Below are 18,388 nucleotides of genomic sequence, written 5' to 3' on the forward strand. Positions count from 1 at the left end.
GGAGTTCTGGCTCCAAATGCAGAACAAGATGGTGGCCCCCATATCCAGGATATTTTGGCTTCGTTTTTGTGGAGCTGCAAAGGCCATTTATGGAAACTCTATGATTTGAACTAAAAGATCAATATCTTTTAGTTCAAATATGCTATTTCTAAATGCTTTTTAATTTCATTATATTTCTGGAAATCACCTCACGACGCCCCCAAGGGGTCGCAACCCCTAGCTTTGGATCCACTGCTCTATGGGAGGGGTACGAAGCCTCTTAGGAGTCTGTGGGCTCATGTTTTCATAATCTATATGTTTTAGTCTGTAAACAAAAGACCATGAGCTGAATTGGGGTGAATTGCTGTGTCGGGCGGAGGAGAAGTGCAGCTAATTCTCTGTGAGTGCATCAATACACCTTCTCTGTCCACTGGGGTCACCTTTCCCTGACATCTGCCATTTGTTAAGTAGGCTAATGCAGTGTCAATGTAAAACCAGGAAAACAGACATTGATTCTGCAGCCACAGTGCAGAAGAGCTGGCTCGAGCGGCGATATATAGAATGTATGTACGTCATTTAGAGCAAATAAACACATACACACACACACACAGGGTAATTTATGCCGTTAGAATCATACACGGAAATGGCTTGAACCTTCTACCTATATTTGTGCACGTCTTCCGAAAGCAGAAATCACACATGTTGCCAAAAGTAACATCACCATAAACATTGGTGTAACCTTTTGATGAGGAGAGTTGGTAAGAAACCCCTGGTGTCGAAATTACGTTACGTTATCACAACCTCCTCCACCGGTCCTCGTGTTTGTTGGTGTCAGAAACTCTCGGGCGTATATTTCTTGCGGTACGTGATGGCAGCATAAATGAGCCTTCATGCAATGACACATGGAAACTGTAACCCTTCACACACCAATCTGCAAAATAAACCACAGCGAGCCCTTGTCAGCCTCCAGCCTCCTTTTTAATGAGTTAGACGTGGTGTTTACGAGCTGTTTGGCCTTTTTAAACATAAATTCCTAAGAAAATATAAAAATCCATCTGTTATCCACGAAGGTCGCCTGTTTAAATAATTAAGACGTGGGAGTTTGGAACCAGACACTAATGATTGTGTGGTTTCACTGCACCGTTCCTGCAGCCGAGGCCTTTGTTACGACTTGGACTGCATTCACGCTCCACTGCAATTCCTCCTGTGGGGATACGGAGGTAACTCAGAGTTAAAGGAAACGCAGCTGAAACGAGGGGAGGAAGACGAGGCGATTCATCACATGTGAACAGGAAACACCTGCATTATGTACACAACACTGTGTGGAGTGTGTGTGTGTGTGTGTTTGTCTGCGTCATGTGTACAAGCCTGACAGCGAAGAATGTAGTTTACACTGCGCGGCTCTAATGCTAAACACTGGGTTGTGCGGCTCCTCTCGCCGAACCTCTGACCTTCTCTCTCGCCCAGTCACAGATAATGTGAAACAAGGCTCTGTAGCAGCAGACGCCCACAGTGTGCGACACATTAACCTTCGTAGAAACGACACAAAATAAAACTGGAACTCGGAGACATTCAGAAAGAGGAAGCAGAAGGAAACGCAGCGAGCTTATAAAAAGGAAACTTGTGAAACGCAAAGGAAAAGTGTTGCAAGAATTATTAACCCTCTTAAACAGCGTCTTTGTTGTGCAACTTTATTCACTCGTCCAACGGACTTTACAACAGCTGATAGTGAGATGTACGAAGTTATAAGTTATATTTGTTTGTTGGTTGGTTTGTATTGTAGCGAGGCCACGATGCAGGCTGCTGATTGGTCCAGGGTACGTGAGCAGGTTAGTAGTATCTGCCTGTTTGGTTCACCAGGCGGAGCTGAGTTACCGGCACGTGTGAAAGTTACTGTGCGGCTGTTATTTTTTTCTTAAAAACGTCAATAAGGTGAACATCAAATGCACCAGTGTGTTTCTATGTTTGTCAACAAGATGACGCAAAGTTACTGGACGGATCCAGATCACGGAGAAGATCCAGGAATCGTTTGTTCAGCGAGATTTTTCAACATTTTCCTCAATGTCTCAGAGAATAATTCATGGATCTTGATGAAAATAATCTTTGTTGTCAGGGGCTGATATCTATGAGTGTGTGTGTGTGTGTGTGTGTGTAACAAGTGATTCTGCAACCAGTGGCAGACACCTGGACGCTTGAGTTTCCACACAACCTTTTTTATTGACTGGACTTTACACAGACCACGTCGGCTGTTGTTCCAGGTCTTCAATCCATCGTCCGGTCTGACCGGAGAGTCTCTGTGTGACCCCAGCACTGCTGATAAGGGGGAGAGAGTCAATCCCTGGCAACATTCCCCGAACCACAACCCCCCATCTCTCCCTCCTGCAGCTGACACTGTCCATGCCCCACTGAAAAAAAATGTGCAATTTGGTGCAGATCCAAATAAAACACCAGATCAAATTAAAGTCAGAATGTGGGAAAAACATGGACGCTGTAAACAAAATGTGTTTAGTGTCTGTGGTTCCAGTCAACATCCTCTTTAACGCTTCAACCAACGTGTGTCACGTTGTTTTTAAGCGGTTTCTCGCCATTGAAGCCAAAGAAAGTCTTCAAATGTTTCAGGACGTCTCTGTTCCGCCTTCACTTTTTAATCTGCCACTTCCTGTCGGCGGAGGAGTGCACACACCCCACGTCAGATTTTAATTGGCTCCTCCACTCCTTGGAATGTGAAGGCACCTCTCTACGTTGGTTTATATAAAAATCGCTGTAACTCCAGCATCACGTTCCTAAAACAAATCTTTAGCCTCAAATGAGCTTCGGCTGTCGTCCGGGAGACGTCTCTTCTCTTTGATATTTTTGGATCTCTGTGGTTCATTAAGGCTTTCACGCCACACCAGGCCGATCACAGCCAGTGGGTGTGGGTGTTTGTGTGTGTGTGTGTGTGTGTGTGTGTGTGTGTGTGTGTGAGGGGTTAGACTCTGTGAGTCAGTGTACCCAGGCCCGTCTGCCTCACTGAGCTGCGTTCGCCACAGGCCAGAGCTTATGAAACAATGTCATGATGAATGTGGTGGATAGATGTGAACCGTCCTGTCTAGTTTTACTGCGAATGTGTGTGTGTGTTTGTGTTTTCATTTGTGTGCGTCTCCCCGTGTTTGTTGTCTGTTTGTGGATTGCCCTGTCGCTCGGCGTGTTTGTCCGCCTGCCGCTCTCTCTCTCTCTCTCCTCCTCTTGATCAGTTTGTCATGCTGTCGTCTTGTGATTCTTAACTATGCAAGTGAAAGTCATGGGGACGGAGCGTGGGTGAGCGGAAACGAGAGTTGTGGTCACAGCAGCAGTTTGTGGGTTTTGTGCCAGCACAGTGTTTATGAGCTCCTCGCTGGACGTCTGCAGGTGAACACAGAGGGTCACCTGACGTCATGACGCTCCACCGCAGCATCTGACCCGTCTGCACGGGGCCGATAAACACATACTGATCAAACGTACTGATATTGTTGTTTATAGTATTTTGGCAGAACTGATTATCGTAAATAACATCGTAAAAGCCATTATTATGAAAGACTTTATTTTTTTAAATCATAAAGGTCATTACAGTTCGAATATGAACTTTTCCCACCACGTTTTAATGAATGTTTGAATTCTAAAACCTTCTGATGCGGATTCTTCATCTGATTCCACAGTTCTGATTTGACCAAAACCTAAAAAAGAAAGAAATAAAGTCTTAAAACTTCACTGTAACTGAAGTTTGTTTCTATGAAACCAGATATTGATGTGACTGTGTTTGTAATTTGACATCGTCAAAAGAATCTGTTTCATGTGGATCAGTCACATGTGTTTAATTAGATCAGTATCAGGATGCATTGAGATGTTGCACGAGTTTCTACTTCCTGCTGGTAAATGAATCATCGTCGTCAGTGTGATCATCAAAAAAAATCACTTTCTCATTTCTAATTCCCCTGTTCTGTTTCTGTAACCTGTATTTCTTTACCTCTCCTACCATCTCTCCCACCGTCCTTCCTCCCCTCCTCTTCCTCCTCATCTAATCCTCTCGTCCGCCTCTCTCTGCAGGAGATTAAGAAAGAGGGGAAGAGGGATGGAGGACAAGCGAGCATGATCAGGTCTGACCTGGCGAATGGCCGGGCCAGCCCCGTGTCCGACCCCGGCGTGCGGCCGGGCAGGAAAGGTAAACGCAGCTCTTACACCCGGACACGTACGTTCATACACAGCGGTCGTTAGGCAGCTTTAAGTCGTCAGGCTCAAACATTGATCCTATTAGTGTCAGGAGGGATTTGGGTCAAGCATTCCTCACCTTTCTACTGCAAACATGGTTACATATACATGTATTACATACTACACACGTACTATACACACACGTCCTCAGGGGTGGGGTCAGAGGGGAGGCGTGCGGTAAGTGACTGCTGACGAGCAGTCAAATGAAGATCACAAGACAACTAGAAAAAAATGCAAAACAACTATAAATAGATGCTAAATGACAACAAAGAGACACAAAATGTCCACAAAAAGACACAAAAGAGGCTTAATAACCCAAAGAGACACAACATGTCCACAAAGGGACTTAATATGTCAACACAAAGACACAAAACAAGTATGAAAAGATGCAAAACGACCACTGAAAGACATTAAGTGAATACAAAAGATGCTTAACAACTACAGAGATGCAAAATGACCACATACTTTATTTATTATGCTTTTATTGTTCCCTTTTTTAAATCATAGTTCCTAAAAGAGTCTCAGTTTGTTCCTGTGACTGCATTTACACACTGAAACATGGGTCCTTGAAATCTAACATAAAGTCAGACGACCCCTTGTGGACAAACGAGGCAGTGCACGGCACGAGGGCCCAGCTGGTGTGGAATGAGTCAAGGCTAATGTGCAGACTAATGAACGGACTAATGGGTGAAAGACAAACAACTGCAAGGCCAACGAGAGGCATTAAGTGTCAGCGCTGGTTACACTGGGCCCTGGTTGAAAAGGTCAAGGGTCAGCGTCCTCAGCCATGAGGCCTTTTAATAATTCAGTGGCCACGAGACCACAAGAAAAGAATGGGAGGCAATTATGTCACATGTGCACCATAAATATGTTTTTGTAAGAGCTCCTGTTCTGTGTGTGTGTGTGTGTGTGTGTGTGTGTGTGTGTGTGTGTGTGTGTGTGTGTGTGTGTGTGTGTGTGTGTGTGTGTGTGTGCGTCTGCAGGAGAGCAAATCCGTAAGCGGAGGTGTAAAGCTGCGTTCAGCTACGTGCCTCAGCATGAGGACGAGCTGGAGTTGAAAATCGGAGACGTCATTGACATCATAACAGAGGTGAGACTGGACTCCATTCAATACTTTCTTTGTTGAGATGCATTATGGTTGTGTCGAATTTGTCCACTAGAGGGCAGTGACAAGCTGTATATTCATATTGTGGTCATAATTCTTATTACAATTAAATTTAAGAAACAGATAATGTAGGTATCCATGTATTAAAGCAGCACAAGTACAGAATAAATACAAATATACAAGAACAATTACACAAAAAAACACAAAAACAAGGAAGACAGTAAATAAACGGTCCAGAAAGCAGAAGACACTCGACACCAGCATCTTCATAAAGAGAAACACCGAGAAAACAATCCAGTTATTTAAAGGTATTTTGTTATATATGGTTATTTGCGAACATTGAATTGAATGTGTTGTTTTTTCTTATCTTATTTCTCAATCATCCCTTTACATGTATTTGTGTTAAAGTCGTGGTTGCATCCCTGCGATGATCTGTTTGTGTTTGATCTACGTTCTGTTCTGTTTTTAAAACCAGAAGAAACAGTTTGTCAGCACATGTTCTGCAGCTGTTAGTCCCATCAGATAAAATGTGTTTCAGGAGATCAGGTTGTCCAGTTGTTATTTTAACAACATTTCAAGGACTTCTTCGTTAATGTTGGCCTGAAGGTTGAGATTGAAAGTGACGATAACAGCCTCATATGGAATAAATACGAGATTTTTTGTATGTTTTTCATTACAGGGAGAGTATTGGTACAATATGTTGAAAGAAAAATGCTCTTACGATAAAAAAATAGCTGTTTTTGAAAACTTTCCTACAATTGTGGGGCTTAATTTTCACACTTTACAGTAAACGAACACTAAACCTGAACATCACCATCTGAATCTGCTTCTCATGTGTGTGTGTCCGTGTGTGTGTGTTCAGGTGGAGGAGGGCTGGTGGGAGGGGCTTCTTCACGGCAAGACTGGGATGTTTCCCTCCAATTTCACCAGAGTGGTCGTGGCGGAGTCTGACACAGACACGGCCACCTCGCAGGAGGAGCTCCGCAGCAGTCGCTCGAGTGAGTCTCAGCCAATCAGATCACGGGAAGAGACATCGAGTAGCAAAATGGTTATTGTTTTAAATCTACGTTTAGAGGAGTGATGTAAAAAGCTGATATGTGTTGTGTTGTTGTGCGTGATTGTGTGTGTGTTTAGGTAAAGACAGTCCAGGCAGTGAAAGTGACGGAGGAGACAGTCGGTCGGAAACAGGGTCGGGAGAAATCGTGCCAAAGAAGGTAAATCAGCCGTGAGCAGAGCAGACGTCACTGACTGATGCTACGTGTCTTAGCTCTTAAATCTTAAATCTCTCCACGGAGAATCGAGCTCAGAAGTTTTCAGAGCTGCATTTTTAAGCTTTAAAAATCAACGAGTGAGTCATGAGTTGATCTTTAATCCCCCTCTTTAGGTCCGAGGGTTTGGTTTCGGTGACATCTTCAAAGACCAGCCCATCAAGCTCAGACCTCGCTCCATGGAAATCGACTCGGAGGGCGACAAGGTGAGTCACAAACATAAAGACGTATCTATGACCTTGAGGACTTTCGTCTCTCTGATGCGACGGCTGAAACCGCTTCTCTTTGGCAAGGCAGCTGATGTCAGATGGTAGTGATGACGATGATGATGCTACTCACAGCTGGTTTCAGCCAAAACAACTTGCTCAAATGGGGCCAAAGGCTCAAACTCAGCAAGAATCCCATGTATAAAAAAAGGCAAAAGTCGGTTTTGCTGTGTCTGTTGTTTCATCTCAGGCCACAGAGGAAAACTTGACAACTCACTTTGTCCGGGTTTAGCAGCTCTGTAGCGATAACACGGCTCCTTCAGGAATTCTGCTTCTGAAGGAGGTTTCAGGTTTTTTGCCTCGTTGTCTGATAAAAGCTGCCTTTTCTGCAAAAACTCCCCCGAAGAGCGTCAACATTATCCCAGAGCTTTTGTCCTTGAACACTTTGGCTGCATGTTTCCTTCTTTAATGACGCTGAGATTGACGCTTTTCTTCAGTCCGACCACGTACTTGCAAACTCGGCGTTGTTGGTCTAATCGTTGGGTATCTGATCGCTTGTCGTTCTCTTGGAAAAGCATGACATCCAATATTCTTCTGCTTATCAGAGGCTGAGTCAAGGTGGCAGAAATCTTATCTGGGTTTTCCAGAAACTGCATCTTCTTTTGTTGCCAAGATGTCCGTCAGTGTCGTTGTGTTCACACTCTGCCGCTCTGAAGGACGTGATGTCTGTGAACCTGTTCTTTTCTTTCATCCCCGGAAGAAGTCATTGTTTTCGTGAGATGTTTATTTTGTACTTTAACCTAAATCTAATCTCAACCAGAACCTTAAAACCAGGTGTTAATCTCCAGAATTTCCTTATAATGTTTAAATGTCCAAACAATGGGTGTGAACTAAAGTTTGTTCACACAGAAATTGTTTTCTAATAGATTTTTTGATAATATTTTCCTGTTGAGTCAGTAATGAGGGAAGGAAGTCCCAGCCTTGGCTCCTCCCCTTCCTCTGTTTCAGTTTTACAGCACAGGAAGTAGTCTGCGTTCACACACACACACACACAACCACACATATCCTGCAGGGATTAGACAGGCAAAGCAGAAGTGAGAGCTCCACAGGCCAGACAGAGAGAGAGCGAGAGGGAGGGGAGAGAGAGAGAGAGAAGGGAGGTGATACAGTTTTTCACTGACGTTTACATACTCGCACACACACACACATACACACACACACACACACAGTCTCCAGCCGCCTGTGCTGATGTAGCTCGGTCTGTCTGACTGAAACCAGAGGAGAGGAAGGTAGGGTCTAGTTTTCTCACATTCTCTTCCTCCTTCTGTCTTTATTCTTATTCTGTTTTTTTGTTTTGTTCATTGTTATATATTTGTATCCTTGTGTCTCTCGCTGCCTTCTTGGTTTGAATGTTGTGGTTCGGCTGCTGAACGGGCGACAGAGAGGTGACATTCAGGTTGTGGAGAGGATGTGGTGGATCAAGTCCGTGTTTCTTATTTGGACTAGGAAGTGAATGTAGAAACAAGAGTTCTGTGTCTGTTGGTCGTTGAAACGCTGCTTAGAAAACAATACGTGTCTGATAGTGAAGTTCAAGGAGTTTTCACTTGTGGACACACACGTTCTTGGTTAGATTTCTTATTTAAATTACAAAATGTATTTGTATGAAGAGTTTTGTGTCTGTTGATGGTCAATATATTGTGTCAGAGATTATGTCCCAATGACAACATTACACTATTTTGGCACAAACGTTTCTCTGGCCGTGCAGATACTGTTGGTTTGATCCTGGGAACCTTTCTATTATCTGCATTTTTAAAGGGTCAATTCACCCAAATGCTTAGAGGTTTGAAAGCGACATTAAAGATCGCAAAAGTTCTCTAGGCACAGCTTTTTATAAGCACATTTGTACCATCAAGAGATATAAAACTATTCATCTAATCATCTTTAATTATCCAATATTTAATAGAAACCTTTACAAAAACCTGCCTCTGAACGATGTAACTGTAAATTCATAACCTGATTTTCTGAGAAGCCAAATGAAACTAAGGCAGAACCCATGAAATGCTGATTACTGAAGAAGAGAGAGAATGAAGATGAAATAAATTACTTCACCTGCAGGTGTGTGTGTGTGTGTGTGTGTGTGTGTGTGTGTGTGTGTGTGTGTGTGTGTGTGTGTGTGTGTGTGTGTGTGTGTGTGTGTGTGTGTGTGTGTGTGTGTGTGTGTGTGTGTTCTGAAGGATGTTGGTCAGCCTGTCCTGCTGAGCGAGAGGCTGTTATGTTGCTTTATGGTGAGACGAGTCTCCCTGCTCCCTAACGAGGCTCTGGAGGAGGTGACTGTCTCCTTCCGGGACGCTGAGTCACGGGAAGCCACGTCACCTTTGTAACTGAACTGCAAGGTCGTGCCAGTCTGCAGCTCCAAGCCCCCGTGTTGTGGTTTTCACACTGCAGAGATGCACAAAGTGCAGGTTAAGTTTTGATTTCTTGCACACTGATACTGATACTTACTTTCAAGCCGGTGTTCAACATCTTGGAGCCTCCACACTCACAAAAGCAGAAGTGAGTCAGAGTCATTCAGCCCTGATACCAGCTGAGTGTACAGGAAAAAGCTTGTGTTCTCATTTTAGGTGAGACGGTTGCTTTTCAAGGCAAAACATACCCAACAACTTAATGCATCAACAGTTTTTGAGGTTTCTTTTGACAGATGGTAACATGATCTTGGACCAGTTGACTGAAATTCCCAAGGACAAGTCGTCAGTGTATCTTAGGGCTGAATTATAGACACAAAAACAACTGTCCACGCTCAATCTGCATGTATTTAGAGTGTGGGAGGAAGCCGGAGAACTCAGAGAAAACCCCACACAGACACGGGGAGAACATGCAAACCCCACACAGAAAGCCCTGGTTAAGCTGGGATTCGAACCAAGAACCTTCCTGCTGTGGGTGTGCCTCCAGTACGTGATAGAAAAGACCAGTGTCTCACCCTTTCTAGCTTGTGAGCACGCCCCACAGAGCTCATTCTCCTGTCGACCGGTGTATAGGTGCTATTGTTGTCGATGTTTGTGGTGCATGCTCGTCACACAAAGGAACACTGGGCGAAGTCAACTCATTGTTTCACAATCGCTCCGTTTCTGCACTTTGGGCCTTTGTAAAAACATCTCTGTTTTAGTTACTTAAAACTCAATTTGCGTGTTGAAGAGTCGCTGAACGCGGAGGAACAGAAAGTTTGTTTTGCAAAATATCCGCATTAGTGTGGACAGGAGATGAAACCCGGAATATTGAGGCCTCGTCTGTAACCACATGTCCAGAAAGATGCTGTAACGTCTGAGATCAGCGTGATTGATGATGTGTTTCCTGCTCTTTTAATATCGTGCTCACAAGTGACATAAGTGCTGAACTTTAAAAAAAGGCTCCAGAGCTCTTTTCTCATCTTTCTTTTATTCGTTCCTGATGAACACGACATAACGTCTGACACCAAACAGCCTTCAGCCCTGTTTGAGTTTCCTGCCTCTGCTCACACTTTACTGCATCTGTAGGTTGAGAGATGTTGTACAGTGACACAGCTGTAAAACAGGATGCACAGTGTAGGCAGCTGTGGCGGTTTAGGGTGAGGTATCTGTAGTCTGAGAGAAACTAATCCACAGGGGAAACATTTTTCTTTTTGGAGCCGAGAACTGTGTCATTTTAATCTGTCTGCTAAATGTAGCTGTATCACCATCGGCCTCAATAAACTCTTTATTTAGCCGAATGAGGCGTCGGCGGCATGTGATCCTCTCCGTGATGTTGAAGTGACGTCTCAGTGCTTGTGGCACCACATGGGTCTCATTAGGGAGGAGGAGGAGGAGGAGGAAGGGTGTAGAGAGAGAGGAGAGACGCTGAGGGTGGGAGTTTTTTATTTTTTTCTTCCCCGAACAGAACAGAGCTGTGTGTGTGATCGGGACAGACCGGGCCCTGTGAATGAGTGTGTGTCTGTGTGTGTGTGTGTTGGTGTGTGTGTTGGTGTGTGTGTGTGTGTGTGGGAGCCACCCCGGTTCCACAAACACCGTGGAGGGATCCACTCCAGCCGGAAAAACAACGGCTCCTTTAACGTCTTATGCTGCACAAGCACTCAAACACACTCACACACTGAAAGTCAAATCTTTTTTCTACCTGTTCATCTTTCAGGTCAACGAAGGGAAAGCAGCGAGTGTCGCCCCTGAAACCATGAAGACAGAACCTGACAACAAAACTAAAGGTGTGTTGGATTTTATAATATAATATAATATGATATGATATGATATGATATAAAACAGTTTGTATATTTCCCTCCCACACATGTACATGTATGTATTGGTTTTTACCTCCTTCGGTGTTGTGTCTGTTTTGCACGGCATGCCACAGATTTGAGATCATTTCCTGCCTTTCAGTTAAAACACTTCCTCTCATTCTAACACAGTATTGTTTGTTATTCTAACAACATAACAACAGATGTGTTACGAGGCCCACCTTTGAAAATGGTCCCTTCTTGGTGCATTCAGGTGCTTGTGGAAAACTCCAAGATCTTTAAACTGCTCTTTGTCATAAATGGTTCAGAGCGACACAATAGAGCTCAGGCCCCGTCCTCGCAGTGTGAAGGATAATGTTAAAGATTTGTGCAGCGGCTGGAAAAAGCACATCCCTCCATGGAACCACATTTCTTGATCCACAGTCCCCTGATTTATCAAGATCCATGACCTTTTAACCAGATCTGTGACCACAAAACCAAGAAAATAACTTCCTCTCCAGCCTCTTGATTTCACTTTTACTCATTAGTCCTTGTCTGACTCTCTCTTCGATCTGATTGGCTGTCAGGGCGGGAGCAGTGTAAAGTTCTCTTCCCGTACGATGGACAAAACGAAGACGAGCTGTCGATCAAAGAGGGAGAGATCGTCAACATCATCACCAAGGTGTGTGTGTGTGTGTGTGTGTGTGTGTGTGTGTGTGTGTGTGTGTGTGTGTGTGTGTGTGTGTGTGTGTGTGTGTGTGTGTGTGTGTGTGTGTGTGTGTGTGTGTGTGTGTGTGTGTGTGTGTGTGTGTGTGTGTGTGCGCATCATTTGGTTTGCTGGGTTTGTTCGTGCGGGTTGAGAAACACGATTTGTCTTCTGTCCAGGAGTGTGCGGATGCAGGCTGGTGGATGGGGGAGATCGGGGGGAGGCAGGGCGTCTTCCCGGACAACTTTGTGAAGCTGCTCGAGGTGGAGAAGGAGGTAATTTTCGGAATCTGGAGAAACTGTGTGTTTACCGTGACGTCCTGAGGTTTCGGAAAGTCTCACGGACGTGACGGATTCCTGACGTGTTGTTCTGATGTTTCTGCGTCTGTGTGCGTTTCCAGAGACCAAGGAAGCCGCCGCCCCCCAGCGCACCTTCAGCCAAAAACACCACAGGTAACACCGGTCATTCCTTCTCCTCTGCTCTCATGTGTTTGTGTGTGTAACAAACAAAACAATGCAAACTCTGACCTGTAGAGAAAAAGCCGGAGGTCAGGAAGGTTCCTCCTGAGCGTCCCGAACATCTGCCGCAGAGGGACCAGGAACGAGGTAGAGTTCTGCCCCCTGTGGTGCCGCTCAGCCGACTGCGACCCGCTTCAACTCACACCTGCAGCGTCTCACGGTTTCCTACTTATCTGCTCATCTGGCAACAAACCTCCAATATTACTAATCCAGCTTTAAACTTCTTGGATTCCTTCACAGCACAAAGACAATGAGCGAAACTGGCTTTTAATGTGCAAATGGAATAAGTGAAAGAGCAGAAGAGAAAATCACGTGCAGCATTTTGATCCGGAACAAAGTTTGAAATGAAGAAGTTGCATCAACATCAGTCTGTGTGCAACAGGAAGTTATCGGTGCTGTGATTTGTAAAACTGGCACCAGAGTTCCTGCTCGTGCAAAAACAAATCCTCTTATTTTCTTATTATACCATAAACTTCCTAGATAATTGATTATTTATCAGCAGTTTGGACATAGAAAGCCAGAATTTGAGTTTCTTTCACTTGTTTCATATATTTCTCTTCTTCATGGGAAACTGAATCTCATAAAAAGCTTCTTAACAGTCCTCATAAACACGACTGCTGCCACCGTCCTGCTTCTCTTTGTCCTCTCGGGCTCTCTCTCATTTTTCTCGTTCCTGCAGCCTCGGGCGACTCCAGACCTTTGTTCCTCTTCTTCTTCTTTTTCTTTAACATCTTTGCTCGACCTGCTTTCGTCCTCTTGGGTCAAATTCAGTTCATTTTTGCTGCTGCAGCTCGAACCATCATCGCTGTTCCTCTTCCTCGCCCTCGCCTTGTTCTGAGTGTGTGTGTTTGAGTCGCACATCGTCGTCTACATATGTGTGTTTATGTTTCATGTGTCTTGTAAAAGTGTTTTCTGTTGTTTTTCCATTGTATCTTCATGTGTTTTGTGTTACTTTGTGTGTGTGTAGGTGAAGAGGCGAAGGTCGGAGACATCCCCAAGCCCTCCCTCCCATCCCACCTTCCCAAGAAACCCCTCCCCCCAAAGACAAGCTCCTCCCCTGCCTCCCTACCCCCGCGGCGTCCTGAGCGACCCCCTCCTGTAGCGTCAGTACACACTCGCACAAACACACACACACACACACACACACAGAAAACATCCGCACATCCCTGAGCGTCTGGAGTCTAATGCTGTTGTATGGTTTACCTGCTCAGGTGTGAAAGCCCCAAGTCAGAGGGCGGGGCTTCGACACCAGATTCTGCCCCTGACAGGTCACATGAGACCGGTGAGTGCGATTGACAGGAGCATCGACCAATGAGATCAGGACACGGTGCCTGGATAACAGTCAGAGGGCTCTGTCTTCACGTGTGTGTGTGTGTGTGTGTGTCACCTACTGAGACGTGTGTGTTTCGGTGATGTGTGTTTGTGCAGATGCGGACCTGGACGCCGTGCTTCCAGCTGCGGAGAAACTGAGTCATCCCACGGTGACGCGGCCGAGAGTGACGGACCGCCGGCCTCGCTCACAGATCATCTCAGCTGTGAGTGCCTCCTCACATGGAGCATCTTTGCAGCTGATTTTAAATATTTGTCATTGAAACAAAAAGTACACTACAGCTTTAGTTATTTAAGTAGCTGTCATTGTTAATCTAGTGAATAGATGGTCATTTATAAATAACCCCAGTCACGATGGGAGTTTGAATAACTCGTGTCTCTCTGTCTCGCTCAGTCCTCTCTGTCCAGTATCGACCTGGACCCCCCGGCAGTGGAGGACAGGAAGGAGAAGGAGAGAGGGAAGGACGAGCCGGGGGCTGTTCCTGTCCGATCTGTGGACGTTTCCCTGAGAAAAGGAATTCCCCCCATCCCTGTACGACCACTCAACACTGTCGCACTATTTGTTTCATCCAGCAGAGGGCGCCACGCTGCAGATTTTCTGGTTCCGCACATTGAACAGAATCTTTAAACTTTTAACTACCTAAAAGAGTTTAGTGGATAATGAATAAGAAATGCAGTTATTTTCTTTTTTAGTATCAAATGAAACGTCTTTAAAAAAGTGCTGGCAAATCAATCTCACCACATTTTCCAGTCGTAGCTGTGAAGTTATAGTAAAGTCTATTGTTTTCAGCACTTTAAGGATTTTTCATCCACGTTGTCTTAGAAGTTTACTCTGAAAGTTTGTTCTTGAGGTCGTTGACAAAATAATCTCACTGCAAAGTCGTGTATGTTTCACTGATTGCAGTCGTTCAGATTCCCACATTTACTAGAAGTTGTTGAAACACATTAAACTCGAGCAGAACCAGCAGGTTAATGAAGCTCTTCCTGTTTTTGAACAGGCCCCTGACGGTAAAGCACCACTGCCCGCCAAGCCCTCTGTCCTGACCCCGCCGAACACCGCCCTCCGCCCCATCTCCCCGTCTTCCTCCTCAGGACTGAGCCCCTCCCCCGAGCTCCGGCACTCGCCCCTGACCCCCCTGACGGTGGAGGAGCTCAGGAATCAGCTGAGAGACCTGAGGACCTCCGTAGAACTGCTGAAGAGCCAGCACAGGTGAGTGTGTGCGTCAATACTGAACAGTGAGAGCAAACGTGTGTAGTCACATGTCAGGTTGATGATATGTGTGTGTGTGTGTGTGTGTGTGTGTGTGTGTGTGTGTGTGTCAGGCAGGAGATGAAGCAGTTGTCCAGTGCGCTGGACGAGGAGAAGAAGATTCGTCTCAGTTTACAGGTGAGACTCATAAAAGAGAGTTTATCAGGTTCATTTCTTATATTTCAGTTCAACACACAAACATCAAACAAATTTTCTTGGCAATAAACTTAAATAGACTGATATTATAATAATTTATGTTTTACACATATATATTTGTTGGTACTGTTCTGTTATCCATACATCTAACTCCAGATGTTAACTGGATTAAAATAAAAACACCCTGTGGAGCTTTTGGCCTGTGGCAGCACTACGGAGCAGTTATGTTCATCTCGTGCACGTTGGGCTTGCACGTGCACGAGATGATGATACACCCCCGTTTCTCACTCCTCCACTGATCTGCAGGTGGCGATAACGCACCAACAAAAGCAGGGAAGAAGAATCGAACTGAGCAGGATTGAGAGATTCTTTATTAATTTGTTTTATCAGGAAGGAAACGCAATGAGTTCGATCTAAAGGATCCACATCTTTGTTTTTAAAATTATAATTTATAGATAACTTTTGTTTACAAGACAACTCCAAAGGGCTCTGTTGAACAAACACACACAAATAAAGAACACAATGCTAAACTGCCTGTTTGTTTGTGTGTTTCACAGATGGAAGTAGAGCACATAAAGAAGAACCTGATGAAATAACGACCGAAGCATCCCTCTGATCTGATCACCACATCGGAGGCCACGTGTTTCTAAAGATTTTTCACTGTTGGTCGAGACACTTTGGCCGAGGAAACGTTTGTGCCAAATGATCATCACGATCACCATCAGCAAACCAATCAGCACCATGGAATCAGCCACCTCCCTCCTCCACACGCCTTATCCTGCGTTTACGTCTTTTATTTTTATTTTTTTTTAAAAGGCTTCTCTGTTCGGTTTACCATTATCCTCGTCCAGAGCTTGCTGTGCCACCGGTACTGACTGACGGACCGCGGCCCGTCACCGTGCGTCGCCACGGTCACGGTTGATGCAACAGAGCTGCGGTTGTCGTGGCAACCTCGCCGGTACTTTTTGTTTTCTGAGCGCGAAGGAAAGTCGGGACTGGACATCCGGAGCCCGGAGGTGCAGACGACCTCTGAGCCGTCCTGTCTCCACTCTGTGGCCTTTGCCTCGCGTGTGTGTGTGTCTCTCTTTTGTTTTCCAACCCGTGTGAGGGCAGAGGTGTTAGACCTGCCAGGTGACGTCATGTGACCTCAACAGCCTGGATAACGTTTTCTGATTCAGTGTAAATCCCAAATTGAAGCACATCGTTTAGCATCAGTATTAAACACAAACACTTTCTGCACACCGTGTGTTTGATGCTTCTGTTGTACACTGCAGGCAGGTCACTGTGAAGCATCGCACATTGACAACACGGGCGTTATTTCTCTTCCCCCTTAGTGTCATAATACACATTGAGTTTAAAACTACAAGCATGAATCGAATCTAACCAACATGACAAGTACTGACGCTGTAGGTGCTATTTAAATGAGTAGTTTTGTCATTCTGGGGGGAAAAACCGTTTGTACTTTCTCGAAGCACAGTGAGATGAGAGAACTGATTCCACTTTAATGTCTGGAAAATGAAGGAAACAGCTTGATTCTGTCCAAACGTGACAACAGCCGACGACGTGTATGAAAATGTCACTTTGAGGTTTTACGGCGAAGCCAACTTTTTCCCGTGACTTACTTCTTTTCGGACGACTTTATTTATTGACGGCTAAAAAGAATCTCGGGAATTGAGATGAGAAAGTTTGTCAGGAAACAAATTAACATCCCTACGTTTTGAGGACAAGAAAAACCAGACGCTTCCAGCCACAGAATCTTCTCCGTCACCCTCAGATTCTGTAAATTCACGTGAACCAAATCTGTTTATAGAGATTACAAGAAATTGTCCTGTGCATTTCACCGTGTAAATCCTCAAACCGTTACTTTTATACTTAAAAATATACTTTATATGTACTTTTTACGAATAAAAGAAAAGCAGAGAACAAGGTTTTATTACCTGACTGAGCCCAGGCTTCAAATTTAGATTCAAGAAAAGCACATGTCACTACATGAACATGCTGATCTTTGTTTTTCAACTCACCTGGACCAAAAACATTATTATAAATCCTTTTTTCTTTGTTGCTTTTGCACTTTTCTATTATAAAAACATCTGAGCCGATCACATCTCGTCCCACAACTCCGACCTGGAGCCACCTGAAGATTAAAGTTAAGATCAGTGTTTCAGGAATGTGGTGAAAAGTCCTCACAGGTAAAAGGAAGATGGAAACGTGTGTGTGTGGTAACATGTATGTGTACGACTGTTTGCCTCCCGTTCATATATGTACGTGCACAGAGTCTATGGCAACCCGTCACTGTGGCCTTCCTGCTTAACTCCAAATCTTTCTTTCTTTCTTTCTTTCTTTCTTTCTTTCTGTCGTACGACAACGAGAAAACTGCTACAACTGAGGCCACAAGTTGTTTTCTTGACTTGGTCCTGTTTCTCCAAGATAGTGATAAATATATATACTTTTATATTTCAGTGTAATAAAGATGCTATTATGTACTGTACGCGTGCTTATTTTATTCTTTAAAGGTCAATTGGTGCTCCATCATGAATGGCAGTTATAAGAGGAGTGTGTGTGTGTGTGTGTTTGCTCTCATGTCACTAAGGTCTTGGTGAATAAAGGGAGAAGTGAAAGTCCTGATTCAGCCGCTTAAGCTGTTGCACAATGAATGGATCAGAATTATTGGGATGTAACTGAGACACGACAAAAACAAAATGGAAACCCTGAAATATTATTGCAGAGGAACCTTTGGCCACATGAGCCGAACTCCGGTGGTTGTTGAATTGTACTTTTATAAAATTGGGTGAATTACAAGAGACAGATAACACGCTACCAACTAAGAGAAGAGAGTTAGAATAACTTGAAAAGTTGTTACAGTGAATAAAATGATGGCAATTTGGATCCATTAGGAAACTCCCTATCTTCACTGCAGATATTCAGAGAGGACCAGTGGTCACTCCTAGCTCCACTTTGGGACCAGCAGCACATGTCCTTTCTGTCAAAGTGTGATAGATGGGTTTGTGGCTCCTGTGTCAGTTTGTTATTAACACCCAGAGACCGCGTAGCTGTAATCCAAGAAGGAACCGTGCGTAAAATGCGTAAACTGGCCCCTTACTCTTTTTTTTGTGTGTGTGGCTGAAATAGACCTGTAAGAATAAAAACGGACAAAATACAGCAGAGGAAAAGTTGAAGTGTTTATAATTAAATATTTGAATCCCTCTGCTGATTTTATTGGCCGTTGACGAAGAATAAATTGGCTGGTGCGTCCGGCGCGTAAAGTACGCACGGTTTTATATTTAGACATCCGGAGACGCGGTGATAACATTTCAGTCCGTGTCCGGGGCTGATTGTGTCCTGCAGAATAAACACTGTCCCTGTGGAAAAGCGTCAAACGCGGCCTTGGAGGCGATCGAGTCCCAAATTAAG

The 18,388-nt window shown here is 44.6% G+C and overlaps 1 protein-coding gene across 3 annotated transcripts in view; it reads left to right on the plus strand.

The window, feature by feature from the left end:
* sh3kbp1 (SH3-domain kinase binding protein 1) overlaps positions 1–16,460 on the plus strand; it is a 24,024-nt gene extending 7,564 nt beyond the window's left edge. The window contains exons 3-19 of one of the 3 annotated variants that reach the window (XM_034572975.1): positions 4,042–4,156; positions 5,187–5,293; positions 6,171–6,306; positions 6,443–6,522; positions 6,693–6,782; positions 10,941–11,010; positions 11,607–11,701; positions 11,905–12,000; positions 12,126–12,177; positions 12,259–12,330; positions 13,211–13,346; positions 13,455–13,525; positions 13,672–13,778; positions 13,967–14,104; positions 14,571–14,782; positions 14,896–14,959; positions 15,535–16,460. In XM_034572975.1, the coding sequence (XP_034428866.1) occupies positions 4,042–4,156; positions 5,187–5,293; positions 6,171–6,306; positions 6,443–6,522; positions 6,693–6,782; positions 10,941–11,010; positions 11,607–11,701; positions 11,905–12,000; positions 12,126–12,177; positions 12,259–12,330; positions 13,211–13,346; positions 13,455–13,525; positions 13,672–13,778; positions 13,967–14,104; positions 14,571–14,782; positions 14,896–14,959; positions 15,535–15,573 (1,680 nt within the window). In that variant the 3' untranslated portion in view covers positions 15,574–16,460. The remainder of the gene's footprint in view (positions 1–4,041; positions 4,157–5,186; positions 5,294–6,170; positions 6,307–6,442; positions 6,523–6,692; positions 6,783–10,940; positions 11,011–11,606; positions 11,702–11,904; positions 12,001–12,125; positions 12,178–12,258; positions 12,331–13,210; positions 13,347–13,454; positions 13,526–13,671; positions 13,779–13,966; positions 14,105–14,570; positions 14,783–14,895; positions 14,960–15,534) is intronic. The other 2 variants (XM_034572976.1, XM_034572977.1) reach the window with 2 other exon arrangements.
* The last annotated feature ends 1,928 nt before the right edge of the window (positions 16,461–18,388 follow it).

The sequence above is a fragment of the Hippoglossus hippoglossus genome, chromosome 20 (assembly GCF_009819705.1).
Source record: "Hippoglossus hippoglossus isolate fHipHip1 chromosome 20, fHipHip1.pri, whole genome shotgun sequence".
NCBI lineage: Eukaryota > Metazoa > Chordata > Actinopteri > Pleuronectiformes > Pleuronectidae > Hippoglossus > Hippoglossus hippoglossus.